Source organism: Lathamus discolor, chromosome 12, assembly GCF_037157495.1.
Source record: "Lathamus discolor isolate bLatDis1 chromosome 12, bLatDis1.hap1, whole genome shotgun sequence".
In the NCBI taxonomy this organism is placed as follows: Eukaryota; Metazoa; Chordata; class Aves; order Psittaciformes; family Psittacidae; genus Lathamus; species Lathamus discolor.
In genome coordinates, this window is record NC_088895.1 from 12,827,067 (window position 1) to 12,847,236 (window position 20,170).

Consider the following 20,170-nt stretch of genomic DNA (forward strand, 5'->3'; position numbering starts at 1 on the left):
TTGGATGGAAGAGTAAAACAGAAAAGACCATCTCCCCCCCAGAAAGGAAGCATCTTCACCAAAGCTTCACAATTAGATTAACAGTCCTAAGAAAATGGGACAAGCCTTACTCTGCTTTGAACCTTAAAGAATCCCACTCCAATGAAGTTCAGAGACCAGTCACCAGCTATTTTCAGCACCTGTGTATTCCAGCTACTCCTTCACTTCAAAATAAACCTCAGTGTTAAGTTCTCCATCTATAGGTCACACTGTGAAATTGTGCTGAAGCCATAAATGCTGATAATAGGTTCTAGGATAGGGGCAAGATGACTTTCGGTCCCTTCGTGCTGGGATAACAATCACAGAACATGACTGAGATCATGGAGCATTAGCCTAGAAACTAAGTGATCACCCACTTCTCTCCTTTAGAGAGGGAAGATGTCCATTTTTAATGGAAAAATTAGAACAAGGGAATCAGGAGTAAAGACAGGATTAAACAAGGAGTGCACAAAACAAGAGAAAGGAAGGGCACATGCAGATTTACTTCTAACACACCGTCAGCCTGATTGGAAGACTAGAGGAGACCCAGATCGCTGAAGTAGCTTCGCAAAAGGAACACCTAAGAATGCACAGCAGGAAACCAGTTTTAGTCTTGAGAACTTCCTAATGTGGCTGGGGATGCAGCAGAGGAGGCAGCCTGGGATACATTTTCCTGATTCCAATCAAAGAGAGGGCTTTTAAATTCCACTATTCTGAGCTATGGAGGCAAGAGGGCTGCTTAAGCATCTTGTAAGGCAATTTCTGTTAGCCAGTAACACATATTTTTCCTACATAATTCAGAGAGAAGCTACATGAAGATGCAGTAAAATCAGACAGATTTGCACACTGATTTGTTATCATCTCTCCCCTTAGCATTTCATGCTAACAAAAAAAAAGGGAAACAAACCAGGGGAGGTGAGGAACATACTGATTTTCTTCCTCAGAAAAAATAACCAGCTAACTGCATTCAGCATCCACTGAAAAGCAGCAGGAGCTCATAGGAAAGCACGTAGGATTTTGTGATGAGAACTAAAATCCTACATTTAAATGAAAGATGTTTCTAGATCCTGGACAGACATTTCCTACAAGCTCCTCTATTCTTCAGTTAGCTGCAAAGTTTTTGACCCTAGAGAATTCTAAGGACACATTCGCCCTCTCTCCAGTTAATGGGGATTACAACGTTTAGTCATTACACACATTCTTTTCAATAGATGTTGTAATTGCTCTGAAAGCAACATGCACACAGATACTACAGTCAATGTTTCAATAACAGATTATGCAGTTAGTGAATAAGTATAAGCATTTTCTGCACACAATCTGTTAACATGGGATGTCTCTGCACACTTAAGTGCCCTCTTACATTTTCTGGGTCTTCCGAAATCTGCCTCTTTCGCTATCAGTAAAATTAAAGAAACAAACAAACAACAATATTTCACCTGCAGACTCAGCACTGTCATTCCAGCAAACAACAGGATACAGTTCATTATCTCAGTTTAAACTCTTGTAGTTATGCAGCTTGGCAAACCAGAGTCTTTAAGCTGGTTTGCCACAACTAGCAACTGATTTAACAAAAAAAGAAAAGCTTAAAATTATCCATGGACTAAACAATAAAAGGAACATTCTATGAAGAGTCTAGATAGGTATCTTAAAATGAATGGAAGACTAAAATAAAAGAAATGTTATATGAAATGAGTAATTTTCATAAGGCTAGCACTTCAATTGGAAATGGTTCACAGGAACACAATGAAGTTTGTACTTTATACTGTGCAACGAGTTCTAATGTTTTTCTGATCAGACAGAATAGAGCAACTAAGAAGTATCTTGCTTATTAACTTGAAATTTGGGATAAAACTTGGCAATTGCCAAATATCCGTGAGTAATCATTAAATACTTTCTATTCTGATTGTGTAATAACGCTGTTTCAACCCAATATTAGTTATACAAACAGTACAAAGATAAAAACTGCACACATTAACGGCTGTATAGGTTTTGTGTGCAGTAACTCTCAGGACAAAATTCTTTTATAATCTTCCCTAAGGAAATCACAGGGATTATGCAAAAATTGACTGAAGACAAACAGGACTGGTCTTCAGTATTAATTTTCAAAGGCATAAGTATTAACTTGCAATTTCATAACTTCAACATTATTTTTTATGGTCATAACTTTTAATATCAAAAGATGAAATATTCTATGAATTAATTGAACAACTACAGCCATTCCACAGTACAACCCTTCCTGAAGCGTGTAACAATGAAGGGTGTAATCCCTGTTTCAGAACAGCTTACTCAGGGACTGCAGAACTAGGCATCATCTTCATGTGATCTGCATATACTTGGACCAGTATTGCATTTATTACTCATTCTTGCCTTTCTCTTCTAGAGAACAATACACTTAATCTGAACCGACTGCAGTTCTGCATCCGACTATAAATCCCATTTACAAAGCTGGAGATATTTTACCTCTAGGTCTCCTTTGGTAATGGATTCTTCTTCCACACGGAACTGAAGGTCTTCTACTTTCCTGTGGGGAGAGCTCATTAAAATTCAGATAACTTTGAAAGAAAATGCTTTCAATTTTACTTTTCAGTGGAAATCAGAATTACAGGGACATTCTGCTTGTACCAGTAAACTGCCAGAAACATTAAGGAGAAAGCATCAGAGAGAAGGAAAACCTCTGTCTTTAAAACAACTACTGACCAAGGCAGGAATCAGTCTTCCTGTTGCTCTATAAGGAATTTTGTTCCATTTTCTGACAAGCTAAAAAGAAAACCTTTAAGTCATCATTGATTCTCTCATTCTTTCACCCTTACACATATCCTCAAAAGAGCTGACCTAAATGAACAGTCTGATCTCATATTCTGTATGTTCTATCACTCTCCTAACAAAACAGTCAGGAAGTCAGCACACATCCAAGAAACCCGCGGACCTTTTGGAAGCACACTGGTCAACTTGCATCAAAACTCTAGCACAGACACACGTATGTTAGGTGTCAGAATGAACTGCAAGATGCAGAATGTGAGTGCAAGCAAGAATATTGACTTGTCTTGCCCATATACAGGAGTTTTGGAATGAGAAGACTGAGGTGAGAAGCTAATACCTGACTCAGAATTAATTTTGTAGGAAGCCATTTCTTCCCTCCCCTGACTCTGGTATTACCTCGTGAACAAGGGCCCAGATCTCCTCCTTTTCCCTTTGATCCTTTAGGAACTGTAAGATGTTGCAAAAGAAAAGACAAGCACATCTTTCCTTTGAATTACACACACTGCTGCTGCATGCAGCTTGGCTGACAGATGCAGAAATAATTGCATCAAAGAGTTACAAGTGATGGATCCCTAAAATAAAGGACAGTAAGAACTTATTACTGGAAGAGGGTCTCACCACTGTGCTTTGGGAAACTGAATTAAAGATTATTTGACTTTAAGTCACTGTGGAAACTAGTCTGAATGCATATTACAGAGAACTTTGAAGGTAAATAAGGCTGGAGTGGTGAGGAGGAAGGAGAAATATTGCGCTGCTGAAGCTGTGAAATGTTTTCCTGGCTGCAGGACATCACTTGGGTGAAGGGGCAGCAGACACACAGTGGCACTGTCACGCTGCTTAGCAACATGCTGAAGGTGAGCTCAAGGCCATGGAGGATTGCAGTAAAACAGACCCCCACTGACCTGGCACTCAGCAAAAGTAGGTCCCCAGCCAGGCTGCCGAGGGGCTGCAAAGCTGCCTTTTCATTCATTTATTTTAGTTGAAACCCCCACTGCATCATTCCACAGAGACTACACAAATCATTCCAGACCCAACCCTAGTGCTTGTTTTGAAAATACAGTTAGAGTGGGTCCCATAAAAAGGCAGCCTGAAAACTGTAAAGGAATTGCCAGGGTTTACCACTGCATTTTCTCATCTGAGATTTCTAGTTTCAGACAGAGAGGTTGACAGCTGACTGGTTTCAGGGGCCTACAGGGCAGACTCACAATGGGTTTCTAAGCAGACTCTTAGCTTTTCAAAAGCATTCCAAATCCAGCAAAACAATTTATCGGATTATCTCCTCACCTAACCCTGACCCCACAATTTATCAGGTTATTTCTTTTCCTAACCTCACTTTACCTATTTTGTAATCTCACTTTCCTCAAATGGTTATGAAAAGGAATAAGGCACTAAAATTAACAGCGTTAATATTTTCCTGTAAGAGACAAACCCTACCTAGAAGCACATGACTAATAGGAATAAATGATCCACAAGAGAACTAAACTGTAAATTCCTAATCCAGCACTGTCAGGGAACGAGATTATCAAAATTTTCATTTGGAAGTGGAAGAAGAGTGTTTAAAGAAGGTCAGGTAAGATGCATTCATTTCATATACGTAGGAATAAAACCCTTCATAACAGAAAGCAATACTAAAAGGAATGAGTTGCATGAAATCCAGCTATAAACAACAGTTGTACCCTCTAAGCAAGTCCACTTTCTCTGGCTTTTCCTCCCCAAATTTAAAAGAGAGGTTATTTTAGTATAAATTTTAAGATACTGCAGTATGATTTTATACAATAATTGCCCACATCTGCATTACTCAGAATTAGTTTCATATTTGAAAGTCACCATAGCATCTGCTTTTAATGCAGTTTAACAGTTCTACTAATGAAGACAGGTTTGGGTTACCTTTTCTCTTCCTCGAGCTGATTGAGAAGCTCCACCTTCTCCCTGTCAGCAGCCTCCACCATAGCTCGTAGCTGGTCCATTTTTGCTTCCATCTCCAGTACATGCTGATTAGCAGGAGGAATAAGAACAAAATCTGTTAAGATGGGCAATATGCAATTTTTTTCCAAGTTATATATCTACACCTCCGTAATCATCATCTGGTAAAGTGATGGGCCAAGGGATGGGAAGATTATTATACTGAAATATGTATATAATAAAAGAGAGTCCAGATGTGTAGAGAAACAAAAATGAGTTAAAGTAGATCTGCTATCGCATCAAGCCAAAGCGGTCACACGGACAATACCACACGTATAGACTATTTTAAACTTCAGACTATCGCCTCTTACTCCCAGACCTTTTCAATAAGAAATCACAATCCTGGAAATTAAGTCAACTTCATTAAAGCCTCTATTTTAAGAACAGTGATACCACTCTTACCCGATCATGTCCATCACGAACAAGTGCTAATTCCTGCTCTATTTCCCCTACGTGACTGGTTGCTTTTGCAACTTCTGCCCTCTCCAGGTCCCTTTCTGCCAGGAGCTGTTCAATGTGTTGTTGCTTCTCCTTCAGTGCCTCCTGTAGGGCTGTGGTACCAGATATTTTCCTTGCATACCGGGAAGATGTTTCTGTCAACTTCACAAAGTAAACAGGTTAAAAATCATTCTGTACCAAGTGAAAACAAGGGCTATCTCCAGACTCTACAAACACTGGGTTAGTGAAGCAAATGCTTTCTGTCACCGTCTGTAACTTCTCCTTTTCATTTTCTAGTATTGAATGGCCATGCATGTGTAGTAAGACTGCTCTGTAGCAATCAGCAGCAGTGTGTAGGAGACAGAAGGGTTAAAGTGAAAACAGAAGGCTGGTCTCAGTTGAAGGTGTGCTTAGTAGACTCACACAAAGGCTAGCTCGTTATGTCTATAAGTATCTTTTTGCATTAAAAAAGAAAGGCAGCCTTTTTGCAAGTTAAAAACTTTAGTTATCAAGTCATCATCTTGGGTCACCAGCAACAGTATAACATTTCCAAATGCTCTATCAAAAGCTTTTGGAAGTCCGACCAGGATTTGGCACCTTTACTACAGCAATAAAACATCCAGGATGAAAAGCATTTACCTTGACCTAAAAAGGCAGCCTTACAGCTAAAACCTTGTGAAGAACAATTGGTATCTGATTAAAACGTGTTCATATCACTCAGAATTAATTTGCTTCTAGAGGAAAAAAAATCTGAAAGATTAAATTTAATGAGTATAGATAAAAATGAATCCATCTGGAGAACTATAGCTAAAATGAACCTTGGGGTGTTCCTTGACCTTGTGTGATCTCTGCTCCACTGAAAGGAACCAGTGTCAGTGAAAGTTCATCATGGCCCTGTCTTTCACTTCCTCAAGAGTTTTTAGCTAGAAGGGAAAGTAAATAAACTGAAATTATGTAGTAAAAGAGAGCAATAGTTGTGAAAACAGCAAAAACTGAACAAAAAAAAAATCTAATACAGCTTACAAAGCCTGACTTTAAGCTTAACAGCTGAAAAATTTAAGTCTTAAATGAGAACAACATCGCAGTTGCAAATTTATCTGAAACAAAACCCAATAGACGAAGGCTTGCTCTCCTGTTATGTTAACCTTTAGCTCTGCCTAACAGTACTGCCCAAGAATAGGAGCATGTTTCTTCCACGATCCTTTGAGATCAAGATGTTGAAGAGTACTTGCCATATACAGCCTGGAATGCTGACACTGGCCAACATCCCCCAGAGTAAGCGTAACGCAGACGTATTCTGGCATCACAAAAACACACTTCCCTTTTTGTTGCCATGATTTCTAAACAATCCCTGTAACTTGTCTACTCACAGCCCTGAATGATACAGTTATAATCTATTGTAAATCCTCTATCAAGTGACTGAAAAGGTATGAGAGAGAATAAACCATCTTCCACTTCGATGATTAGGTTGTTTGTTTCAGATCTTCTTGGTTTCTAGAAGATTCCTCATTCTGGAATGTACTGCTTTTTAACAATTCTAGCTCTTCATATAAAATCTGACTTAATTTCTGAGTCCAAAAGAAATCAAAAGATTTCAGAGAAACACAAACTTGGAAAAAAATACAAATTGCATCAGAGAGCCCTCTCAAATCATTACATCACCTGCTTTGACAGTTGCTTTTCTTACACAGAAAGAAGAAAACAGCGACAGCCCTGAATAACTGACAACACTATGTAAGAGCCCAGCAATGTCCAGACAGGTTATAGCTTTCCCAGAAACTGAAGCCCAAGAAGTCTGCTGTGTCAAAACTGATTTCAGGAAACCTGGTTTCTTCAGCAGCTTATCTTTTAAACAAAAAGTGTCAGAATTGTTTTGACAGTCCCTTTAACTTGAATGCCAACCAAATGTTCATGTTGCCGGAGGAACAGAGTTGGAAGCAAGCTGCAATTCTAATTCCAGAAATAATGGATTACAGAAGCTTTACATTTTATGGCCCAAAACATGCCCTGGGGCACAGCACAGAGGGAAAATAAGCAAATATATTGTAGACATTTACAATGTGTAACTGTACTCTTTTGTTGATTAGAGTATCACAGCATATGGAATGAGATATGGAGATCCATGTTAATGCTTCCCCATCAGGTCATGCAGTCTGCTCTGAACCTGAGGTAACTGCACCGATTTCAAACTAGGGGGCACTCTGCAGCTAGAAGTTTCAGAAGGGATTACCAAAATCCCATTGTTTGTGCCAAATTAAAATCCCTCATGCTTTCTGTGATAAGGTATTAACCCTGCTGCCCTGACCAACCACTGACCTCTGCTTGCTTGTAATCTGTTCCACTTTTGAAGGGCTATAGTGAGTCACCTCTCTGCTCTGCACCTGCTGGTCAGTGGGACAGTATGCCAGCTCCCCAGCTCCAGATCAGTGATCTCCTCGTTAGATATATTTATGTGCTTTGATTTTAAAAAAGGAAAAATCTAGGGTGCCTGTGCAAGGAAACCCCAATTATTTCTCTTATTTTAGCCGTCTTAAGAGAGAGACTTTTTAAATTCAGCTTTCCCAGAAGATTCCTGTTTTACTGCTGCAACCCAAGATTAGGACATTTATGTAAGAGAGCAACTTTAAAACAGTCCACAGTAACTGTATTAGGTGGAATTAGTACAGTGTTAGAATTCACCTGAGCCACTGCACTGTGCAACATTTAGCCTTTATGAATTCATAGGATAAAAACCAAACTTAAAAGAAAGAGGCTTCTTGTCAGCAGACTTGACAACTGCTACTTCTGTATTTCCCAGCTGACTCATCTCATTAACAGCAAACGAAAACCTTTTACATTTTGATCAATTTGAAGCTTCCTGCTGAATAAACCAAATTTCACCTATGGAAGCTTTAGTGCATACCAGATCCTCAAGCACAAACCCCCTATTGACAGAGGTAGTGCTAGGAAAATTAACAAAATAGAGATTCCAGCCAGAGAATATCGATGTCTTTTGGGTTTGTTGGCATCACAAGCCCCTTTCTTATCACAGTAACTCAGCCTGAATTAACTCTGTAAGCTTAAAACTCAGTTAGCCTGAATTAACTGTGTAAGCTTAAATATTCAAATATTCAGCTACTCTCCAGGGCTAGCTAAGATTTCCTTCCTTCATGCATGCTTTGAATGAAAAAAGGAGCACAATTAAATGTATACTGTGCTCTGTCCAAGATCTTTTCTAGTCTCAATTTAAGCAAGTAGACCACAGGCAAGTGCCATGTAGATTCATTCCTGTTTGAAAATGTAAAGCATGCAATAGAAAAAGAAGCTTACTAGTCCTGTACGGCTTGGCTTGCTGCTTACTGAAGATGCCACAGAACTGAGGGAGCTCAGGGAAGATGCACTTGGACTACGCTTTATGGCTGTGGGAGTCGCGACCACTTTCCGCACGGTTGTCTTTGCTTTGGCTGGTGTGGTGGAGGGGAATCCGATCTTCGTAACTTTGTGGACAGGAGCAAACAAACCATACTTTGGCTGACACTGAAAATACCTTTAAAAAAGCAAAGCAGAGAGATGAGAGTGCTAAATTAACTTCTGTCTTTTCAGATACATGGGTCTGCGCTTCACAAAGCATTCTAGATCAATAGTCTGAAAGTACTAAAGGACAGGGTAACAGCTAGTGACAAACGCATCTATAATAGATTGTCGTTAATTTTTTAAACACTAGATTTGGAAAGGGCACTTTGAGCAGCTGAAAGAGCCCGAAAATATCAGGCTTCAGAAGTTCAAAAGTAACCTCTTGAGCTAGACCTCTGTTTCCTAACAATTCCATTCAGATTCAAAGCTTAACATGCCTATCTTTCCTCCTTGACACGTTCCTTTGAGCTGACAACAACGTGCCAGCAGAGAGTTAAAAATAAAAATCAGATTTTATTTAAATCAAATAGTTTAATATTTTATTACATGTACATCTATACATGAATACACACGTGATTATGCACAACATTTCTCTTCGGTTAAGTATGACAAATGCCACTTGAAATTTTAAGTTGTGTTCTCCCATGTTAAGGTGGCACAATCCTTGCAAAATCTCTTATTGAATTAAAGGACTATTTCTTATACCAAATGAGACAGAAGGTTGAACTATGATGTGAATTAATGCTTTCTAAGTGTGACTTACTGGAAGAAGCTTCTTTATTGTTCCTAATCTTTACAATGAGACAACAATTGGTATAGAAGCTTTCAGCTCCTGTGATGCAGGAAGATTTCCCTCAAGTTCAGCTATTAGATACCCAGAGAAACAAATTAAGCATTCATTCCGAGCTGAGAAAGCAAGCAGACGTTCAAAAAGCAGGAAACTGTGTTTTCCATTACCAGTCTATGAATAAAACTCACAGGGGAGTAGAAGAGATCCACTAATCCCATAAATGTGGAGTTGATGCAGACTTTCAGATGTGTAGGTGTCATAAAATTCAAATCAGCATCTAACGACCCAGCACCACCAGCAGACAGTCGGGATTACAGCCTAACGACTTCCCTTGATATAAGTTTCATGTAAGATATTAAAAGAACACCACAGAATAGAGATGCAAAATCTTTAAGGCGCCTGCTATCTGATGAAAGACTAACCTTGTTCCAGCAACTGCTCCATCATTCTTTCCCAGAGGTTCATCCAGTTCCACTCCACACCACTCTCCTTTAGCAAAGTCTGTTTCTCCCAAAAAACGCACAACTCCAGCTTTTGTTCCGCCAACCTGAAGCAATAAGACACACAACTGCATTTACTGCACTTCCAAATTAAGATACCAAATAGAGTGAGAAAGCTTTTCGGTATAATCATGTTCATGAAGCGCATTAATGATGTGACCAGTTCTTATTTCCAGCTGCATATTCTTTTGCCTCCAAGTCTGTTTTAATGTTGAGCAAATCTTCACAAGCAAATTCTTAAGGAAGAAGAAAAATGCAATATCTCTAGCATTTAGTTCTGTCCAGTTTGGTATTCAGGAAGTACGCCACAACTGAAGGCCACAATTCTATCAGGTGACTTGATACTGATATGGCTATAAGATTAAAAACACATTTAAAAAGACTCATTATAACCAATGTACTGAATGCAACAGATTTGTACTATAGTTTCACATAAATTTCTATCAGCAAATAAAGATTTCTAAGAACTGCTTATACTTACTCTGTGAGAAAAAGTAAAAGAAATGAGAAAAAAGCCTTTCATATTTTCCCTAAGGAATGATGCAGATAAATGACATAGTTCTTTAAATGCAAGAGGGCTGTGCAAATATAAAGTGTGATGCACACTGCACTGCAAAGATGTAGGTACATACAGCTATTTGAATTCCTGGGGAAAGGAGAATCATTATCTTTTCTTCACTAAAACCCAACAAACCAACCAAAAAAACCCCAACCAACACCCCCCCCCCAACACTCTTAGAAGACAAGAAACCAGTTGTTTCCAAACTTAGAATATTAAATATTTACAGCCATTCCAATGACTTGCAATGTCTCCAAGATCCAGCTTTTCATAATGCCCAGGGGAGGGAAGAATTAAATTAAGCGAAGAAGCAAAAGGTGTTAATGTGACTGCCACTTGCCAAGATGGGCCACAAGCCAGAACTGCAGGATTCCTGCAGGTCAGAATGACAACATGTTGTGTCCCATTTGTGTGAAAATCTGTTCAGCCTGCATCTAGCATTATGAAAATAAGCAACTGTTAATGAAAACCTCTTCAGGAAAGTCACTGAATTCAACATGGACTTTTTTAGGGCCATTAGGGTTTTTTCCACCTGTGTTTTCCAGTGCACAGATTACACAATGAGGAATATTTTGAGAGTTTGGATGCAATCTGCTAACACCAGGACTGTTACTTCCCTTTTCATATACTAAAATGTAAATTAGAACTTCATATAATTTTTACATCAGACATTCTATTTATTAGGGAGAACTTCCGAGGATAACCAGAGAACAAGCTTCCTGTGCCACAAATTAAGGTGCATAATGACAGTATGCCAGATAACTCATATTAATACATTTGGGAAGTGTTCACACAAAAGGTTAACTGTGAGGAATCTAGGAATGGAGGGTATTACATTGCATGAAAGCACTAAGTGTCCACAAAGCACTAAGCTAGTGCACAGTAGCTGCTACACACATTTTGCTTTAGCTTCTGGCTCATCAACTTCCTAGAGCTGACAGCTCTGTCAGTGATGCAAGGCTTCAGCTGATGGGTAAAAAACCCCCTAATCCACTCGAACCTCTGAAAACCAGGGAAGAATAATTAACCCTTTTGATATTACTAAAATAAAACAGCTGACAGAGCCATTTCATCCCTATTCATGGTGGCAGCCCCCTTCTTTCTCATTAGAGGCAGTCTTGAAACAATATTTCATCTGCAGATCCCCTTTACATCTGGTTTTAAGTGGCACTGTAGCAAATTATTACTCTTCATGGAATAAAAATACACAAAGTTTACAGTTACCATGACTCAACCTAATATAGTAACTAGTAGAACGTTTGGTATTTGGTGTTCTTGGCAGAGAACAAACTTCCCCTCTCTAAAAACAAGCACCAGTAGTGTCTTGGAAGTAAAGAATTGTAACCAGACAAAACAGTCACACCATATCCTCTGTGGGACACTGGGGAAGAGGGAATATATAATGTATATGATAAATATAACATTTGTTAGAAGTATTTCCTGGGAAGAACTATCCCTGAAGTTAACACCTTATTCACCCTCAGACATAATCTACTTTTTCTGGAGGATAAATATCATTAAGTACAAACATAAGAACGAAATTTAACTGAGAAGTGTGAGAGAAAAACATGCACGTGTCCGCAGGATCAGTCCCATGATGGGTCTTCCAAGTTCTCCTTCTCCTTTCTATCAAGTTTGGGTGGTTTGTGTTGTTTTTTCTTCAAAGATCAATTTGGAAGACACCTTAAGGTGAGAAGATTGGTCAGTTCTGTGCAGAGTTTCCCTGCTCAATTCTGTACTTAGGTCTGCCTGAATCAACAGAGCTAAATAAAAGAGGCTGTAAAAAACTCATTAAAGAAATTAGACAGGAAAACTAGAACAATAGCCTAGATAAGGAGCATCCCTTCAAAGACAATAGTCAGGTTTGTGGCAGCACAGAGGGATTCCTCAGCTCCTTTCACAGAAGCTTTTAGGCAGGCCAAGGAATTTCACTGCAGTTTTGTAAAGTGTGTGCTGTTGCTTTGCTTTTGTAATAAACAATCTCAGTCAGCTACCAACACACACAGAGAAACCTTTCCATAGGAAGGTAAATGGGGTGAGCAAGGTAAGAGCTATCTGAAGCACAGCAGTGGAAAAGGATAACTACATGCAAAAACTCCCAGAGACAGGAAAAAATCTGTTCCCTCCAACTCAAACTGTTCATAAATTTCTAGATAAGTCATGCTAGCTCCAGGATAATACACATTAAACTTGGGCACAGAATATTCATTCCATTTTGTTTCATACCTTGGCCCTGCTAGTCTTTCACATTTAGGCCAAAAATGCACGGCATTTGTTTCGAAGACATTGCATCCAAATCTGGAAGGAAAGCTCTGGCAATGACCAGTGTCCACTGGACCTGCTCCAGCAATCACAGTGGATGTGCTCAGCCCGGTGGGAGCGAGCAAATGAAGGAATTCATATCCCGAGAACATATGGGGATGCACAACATGAGATCCCCAGGAGAAACAGCAATGTGACTTGCCTTGTAACCATGGTAGCAGGGTTATTTTAAAACAAGATGCAAGGAAGGATGCCATGGAATTTTGGTGGGTTTTTTTCCCAAACCTAGTCAAGCTTCTTTGAATAACCGGCTACTATACTTCTGCTTCCTACAAATACTGAAATTACATCCTTACCAACAGGAATCAGTGTACACTGGGGCGGTGGAGCGCTCATACATAGCATCACGAAAGGTCTGTGTATGCAGTTTTTCTTAGTTTCAAGCAAAAGTCTTCTAAATCTTCAGCTTTAAAGACAGAGTCAGCATTGCTCTATGAAGTCCGAACCATATATATTTCTCTCCGGCTGCAATTAAGCACTCTGCATGTGATGACACAATTACCTTGAAAGTGTCTAATAACCACTTATTCCCTTGGTAGTACAAGGTGAGGTGCTCTTGTGAAACTCAGTAGGGTAAAGGCTGTTATAGAACCATAGAATCCCAGTCTGGTTTGGGTTGGAAGGGACCTTAAACCTCATCTAGTTCCAGCCTCCTGCAGGGACACCTTCCACTAGAGCAGGTTGCTGCAAGCCCCATCCAACCTGGCCTTTTTCTATGCATAGAACTTGCTGTACATACACAGACCTATACTTAGTGCTCTAAAAGGGAAAAAAATTAAAGATGCAATTACACTAAACTATGTACTAAAATGAAAAAAGAATTGTACTTACAGAATTAGAGCATTTATTATAGAAGTACAGAAAAATTATTGAAAATTATAATTAAAGGAATGATAGACAGACATGTAAAAGAAACCCCAAAACAACCCCAAACCACAGCCACCCTAGTTGCATTTGCCAGTGGATCTGCTCCCCAGTACTGCATGAAGGACTAAAACAAAACTAGCCCAGTTCTTAAAAGATGCAGGAAAAAAGTTAATTAGAAGGCTTCCGAAAGTTTCATGGAAAAATGGGGCATCACCATGAAGTCTTCCATGACTTTCATCCATGCTAAGGCAGGTCACTAAATACTAGAGCAATGAACTGCCAGACCTTTTTTTAGCCAGTTACCATACTCAACATAGTCAAGCTGTAAAACATAAAGCAATAATACAGCAGAGAATCTAGGTTAGGCTGCAGGTCATTGTGAGGTGAAGAAATCTGCTTGGAATTCACTAGTGTTATGTCAAACACATGGGAAACTTGATGAAATTCCATTTAGCAAATGATAACTTAAGCTTACATTAACTTGCTGTATGTAAAGTAAGTAGCAAAATGGGCTTGTAAACCTGAAGCAGATTTCAAACATCCTGATGAAATCCTGATGAGCACATCAACCTTTGAAGTTTGACGTGAGAAGCTTTGTAGAGCTACATTTCTACAGGTATAAGTAGGAACAAATAAACCAGTGTAATCCAGGAAAAAAAAGGAGATGGTCTAAAAAGCGAGGCTGCTATTTAAAGAGTGCCCACTGAAAATGCAGATCACCTGGAAAAGAGGACAGCCACTGTCTGAAACTTCCTCAGTGTAACCTTATCACTTACTCAGACCAACTGAGCAGAGTTAAAGGGTAACAGTTGCTGTGTCCCCTCTTCTGCCTGAGCGCTTACTTATGGTGACCCTTTGAAAAGCATTAATAGGCTATTTCTGCGTTTGTCACATAGACTGTGTATTTCCAGAACCATCCAAACCATAGCACCCATAATATGCGGCATCTGAGAAAGCAAAACCCACCCAGACAATCAAATCCTGCCTTTGGAAAACCTGGGTTCTACTAATCAGAATCTTATGTCTCTTGTTTCTCAAATTGAGAGGAATTGTTCCCAGCTGGCAAAAGCACCTGTGTTTCGTTGATTTGTTCACCTATTCAAGGCCAGAAGGAACCATCAGATCATCACCTGGGGCTCTCCTTATTAAACAGGTCTCTATGTTAACCCTGTAACTGTGCCGAGCTCAGCTGCATGTGATGATGTTCTCAGATCAGAGCTGACACCCATCAGAAAACATGCTTCCACTGACAGGCTATTTTCATAGTTAATCACTCTGTTGTTAAAAACACATTTAAATTTGAAATAAACCAAATTTGACTGTGGCTTCTGGCCACTGACTCTCATTATGCTTTTCCATGGAAGATCACAGAGCTCTTTCAGCAACTGGCACTCACCATGCAGATACACACATGTTTTAAGCAAGACACCTCAATTTTTCCCTTCCTAAATTAAACAGATTGAGTTCTTCAGATCTTTTATTGCAAAATACTTTCCCTTGCTTGAGTCATTTTGCAGCCTCTCCAGCAGAGAGCTGCCCATGGCTGTTATGCAGCTTCTCTCTCATTCTTATGCTTATACACTGCCATTGAATGCAGAATGCAAAATGCAATCAACAGCTTGGACATGAAGTAACAAGGGCTCTGACTGCTCCATGCATATGGTTACCTAGTCATCTGAGATTTCATCAGGAATGATTTACAATTGCTTCCAGAGCATGGATCAAAGTGCTGAACAGTACCGGCACTAAACTGGCCCAAAGGAAAACCACACTCGTGATCATATTCAATGGTAGTACCAGGCAAGCCACTTCTGGGGGAGGAAGGAGGAGAGGTATTTGCCATCCACTGCCCAGTTCTTAAATACATCAAAAGAAATCCAATGCTATTTTGGAAGTTAGAGTGTTAGACTGCATTCAAAAGTAAAATAATGATAATAATAAAATCTCACTGCACAACAGTTTTCTCCATCACATCTATAGTTTCAAAATTGCCATGTTTTAGTTTGTCAGCATCTGGCTCCTCCATCAATTTTTTGCCTAGCATTTTCTTCCTCCTGATATTAGACATTCTAGGTTCAAATTATCCAACTTCCTCTTAGAAACATCTGCAGAACATCTGACACTTGATCAGGACACGACTGGAAGAGTGCTGAACTTTAAAACTCCTCCCTAATTCAGCATTTTCAAACCAGCAATTCTGTGAATAGCAGGACTAATGATGTCAGCTTTCCTGTGGCACTGGATATTATGGTCAAGTGACTTTGCTATAAAAAATGCAGAGTGTAAAAATGCAACACTGATGGGAACAGTGTTTAGACAAGATCTTGATCATGTGGATTCTCTGATGTGCAAAAGGCTGTGAAGGCAAATTGCAGGCTTTCCAAATTTGGTGGTTAAATTCTCTGCCTTCCAGTGGGCTCTCTGCTACCATAGAACTTGAAAGAACTCATCTTTGAAACATCCACATTTCTACCCACTCTGGTTGCAGTTGACCAGCAAAGCCAAAGTGGGCAGAAGAGCCAACATGCAATGAGACACTCACAGACACAGAGCTATCGCTTCACTTCCCAAAGAAAACAGTTTAATAATTGAGTGATGTGCTATTGGTGTTCAATTCATTCAGTCAACTCATTCAGGCACAAAGGAAGCAATACAAAACCCTAAGAGCAATTCTGTACTATGAAAGCCACATGTGATTAGCCACCACAAAAAAAAGGAAAGGCAAAGACTTAAATAAGTAAATAAATAAATTGTTCTTTCGCCCATCCTGTGTTGAAATGAAAAAGGACAACATGTTCCTGGATCTCGCTCCAGTTGGGAAGGGAGGGGAAAGGAGACACAAGGAGCCCACGTACACAGAAAGGCCACTAGTCTTGCATGATCAAACTATTAACAAAGCATGTGGAAGAGTCACTGACTGCTGCCATTATATCCCAGTAACTCACATGCAATTTTAACTTAAGTAAGGAGTTGCCAAAACAAAATGACTCACAGTCAGACACAACTCACACCTTGCTTCAACAGGATAAATTTAACATGTTATTGTTACCTAGCTCCCAGATAAATACGGCCTGAAAACCACTTAGAAGTGACATTAAAAGAAAGCTGCAGTCTGCACAGAAAATCACCCACATGAGTTACAAAGCCCTTGGCTACCTGCTATCCTTCAGCTATATCCTCATATATGTATTTCACGCTGAAGCAGCCACTCTGCAAACTGATCTACATTATACTTTACAGTATCCAAAATACTGTGCCTAAATATACATACATAAGAATCACTTTCATTCTTGACTTAACATGACAAAGCCGTTAAAATACCTCAGTCAAGTCAGCTAAGGATAAAGCAAAAGTGTGAGTGAGCAGTTAATGTTGTGGTGCATTTGCAGTTACAGCTCAGGCGAGGACAGCCCCAGCAGCGCACACAAATCACATGCTCTTGACTTCCAAATTTTTCTTCCTTTTCTATCCTCAGATGTATTGTGGCAGGATATTTCTGCATTGCTTTAACTGGAACAATGCTGATGAATATTTGGGGTTTCTTAACAGTTAAATACTATTATAGAGTTTTAAATAGACTAAGCTCAGAAGGTATTTTCTACTCAGAATGGTACAGAAACTGGAAAATGGAAAACTTAAAATACCATGTGGACAACACAGGAATACTTCTGAAGGGAGAAACTTCTCTCTACATGTGAAGTTTCTTTTCCCCTCCATTGCTTTTAAGAGCTCTGGAATTTAATCACTTGACAGCCTTACGTCATGTTTACTTGAGGATAGGTTACACATGGGTGGAAACAAATCTGACAATAATCTCCTATCAGTCTCTGCCTATTACATCACTCAAGAACACCGTGAGAAGTAACAAAGCAGGAAATAACTTGAAGTGAGCAGTGTGAAACAGACAAGAAGGAGAAATTAGATGTTACTCATGCACAGAGAGTAACTGTGCAAAAAGGCACCATCAGCACACACCTGTAAATCTAGTTTGCAACCATCTGTGAACATATGGACAGAGGCCCAAGTTACAGCTTTACAGCTCAGCTCCAAAAGCATCAGATTTGGCAGGCTGTGATGAAGCTGTAACCAGTTAAATGAACGAAAGCACTTTAATCCCTTGAGAAGGCTAAGGCCCCTTAGTTGATAAGATTTCCGTTTATTTATTTATTTTAAATACAGCATCTGGTCCCTCCAGAAAACAAGAGCTTAAGATGCTCTCAAAGCTGCTTCAACTTTTGGTCAGTGCAGCAGTTGTCACACAAAGCAGGCCTCGTCCCTTTTACTTCAACAAGTTGGGTTTGGTTGGTTGGTTAGTTCAGGAGGTTTTGTTTGTTTGTTTTTAAAATCAGCTTTGCATCGGGCTCTTAAGAAATCAGTGTTTGCAATACCAGGGCAAACAGGTTCTCTGGCTGCAACTCAAACAGGAAACAAACTGGCTTAACCTGAAAGTCATTTGTTTTCTGCATTAGTTTTCAGTTATTCTCTCCTCATCTTGTTCAGTACCTAATGACAACTTTTCTATGGCACAAGAAGGTATCACTTTTCACATAGGAATTCTTATTCATACAAGGTTTAAAATGCTCAATCCGCAGCCTAAGACCTTGCACTGTGTCATTAACTCACTCAAGGCTGGATGAGTGCAATGAAGAAAGTTCAGGTTTCCACATCATTTCCTACTTCACAGCAAGCCCCAAACACAAGATCAGGCTGCCCAGAGTTGATGTTCTCTCTCTAACAACTAAATCATATCCAGATTCCAGAACATACTTCGGATGTTAAGAATGGAAATTATGGTTAATACAGAGCTATTTGCATTACTCTCTCCATTAATAACTTTTCCTTTGGTTTAGCTCTATTATTTTCTTCCAGTTACACATCAATGCAACAAATGCAAAAGCTGAATTATGAGTTATGTATCAGAAACCACAATTCCTTTAAATATGTACTTTATCACCCTGTATTTTCAACATTTCGACATATTAACATGAAGTATTTCCACATACTTGTCAGTGAAAGGAAAGTTACTGCTCAGCTTCAAGTCGACTGGGCAACTAAGCACATGCCTGCTGAATATGTCTCAGATGTACTAGGATTTGAGAGAGACAGACTTCTTATCAGAGATTCCCAAGACAACTTAATCACCTTTGAGAAGGAGTAAACTACAGAACTCTAAAGGATCTCTCCTTTTGCGCTGGAACATCACTTTTGGAGGTATAATATTTCACTTGTGTAGTCACTTCACTTAGTTAGATTCGCTTTGACTCCTCCAGAATCTCAAGAAGACAGGACAATGTGAATTTCTCCTGAAGGAGCTGACAACTTCTTTCCATGTAAAGAAACAGTACTAACATCTCAATAGAAACTTAAAATGGGTCCAGCAAAGCTTAGCTGTTGGGAAACATCAGTTTGTCAAGCCTGAAGTGATTTAAACCCAACATTTCAGGTTCAAAAGCTTGTGTCAAATTTACATTTGTGTAATGCAAAAGAGAAGCCGAGTTTACATGTGAATTGGTAAATGCATTTCTCTGGCATTTAAACAGTTGTCAGAATGGCCTCTTGTTTCTTGATAACCCAGACTGGATGATACCTTCAACAAAAAAGGTTAAAATTATATACTTGGGGTTTTTCTGCCTCAAACCAGCCAGTTGCCAACAAAATGGAAAACAAAAACATACTGACTGGATCAATTCCAGATAACTTCTACTGATCACAGAATGACAGAATAGTTTGGATAGGAAGATATCTTAAAGGTCATCCACTTCCAGCCCCCTGCCATGGGCAGGGACACCTTCCACTACAGCAGGTTGCTCCAACTGCATTTTGAAATAAAAGCTGGAGGAAAACATTTAACAGATTGAAATACTCTAGTGTAACACTCCACACCCTAAGATCACACACTAAGATCAAAGTCAAGCCACATATGAAGTCCATCCCAAAATGTAATCTTAGCTGACGAGCTATGTTCTACCCATCTATAAATCTGCCCTTAAGGACATACTTTTCCAGTTAGGTATTCTAATCAGACACCCAAATGAGCTTTTGTCTATCATGAATTCATTGTTCTGATGAACTGCAATTCTACACCGCTGGAGGCTCGTTGTTTTCAAGATGCAATTCTCAGCAGTTGTTTTCCCCATATATCCATAATCATCAAAGCACTGCTATTACTAAGGAACTTCACAATGTATTCAACAGCAGTCAATCGAAGCTGCAAGAACTGAGGAACGTGTGCAGCATTTAGTTGCTGCAGTTCTGCAGCGGTACAGCCAGACTGGAGCAGCTCATGGCTACGATGCCACATTGTCACTCAGGAAACTGTGCTGAGGTGGTACTTACAGATTCCATCAGCCTCTCATCTTCTTGCAGAACATATAACTGAAAAATCACTGCTATAAAGTCAGTATAAATAAAAACCAAATGAAAGGGAGCAGTCCAGTTGCATTTATACCTTTGAGGGAGATGTAATGACTAAGCAAGCTACAGTAAGTGACAGTGACAGGCCTGTCACAGTGACAGGTTCTTCGTAACCAGTGCTAGGTGTAGGCTCTGAGGACAGTTTCC

General features: G+C 39.5%; 1 protein-coding gene across 10 annotated transcripts in view; it reads right to left on the minus strand.

The window, feature by feature from the left end:
* The window catches only part of CLIP1 (CAP-Gly domain containing linker protein 1), a 68,360-nt gene that overhangs the window by 33,446 nt on the left and 14,744 nt on the right, over positions 1 to 20,170 (minus strand). For 6 of the 10 annotated variants that reach the window (XM_065692552.1, XM_065692554.1, XM_065692547.1 and 3 more), the window contains exons 4-9: positions 9,784 to 9,908; positions 8,488 to 8,704; positions 5,143 to 5,340; positions 4,666 to 4,769; positions 2,479 to 2,539; positions 1,379 to 1,411 (exon numbers count right to left, since the gene is read on the minus strand). In XM_065692552.1, coding sequence (XP_065548624.1) covers positions 1,379 to 1,411; positions 2,479 to 2,539; positions 4,666 to 4,769; positions 5,143 to 5,340; positions 8,488 to 8,704; positions 9,784 to 9,908 — 738 coding nt within the window. The remainder of the gene's footprint in view (positions 1 to 1,378; positions 1,412 to 2,478; positions 2,540 to 4,665; positions 4,770 to 5,142; positions 5,341 to 8,487; positions 8,705 to 9,783; positions 9,909 to 20,170) is intronic. The other 4 variants (XM_065692556.1, XM_065692553.1, XM_065692555.1 and 1 more) reach the window with 1 other exon arrangement.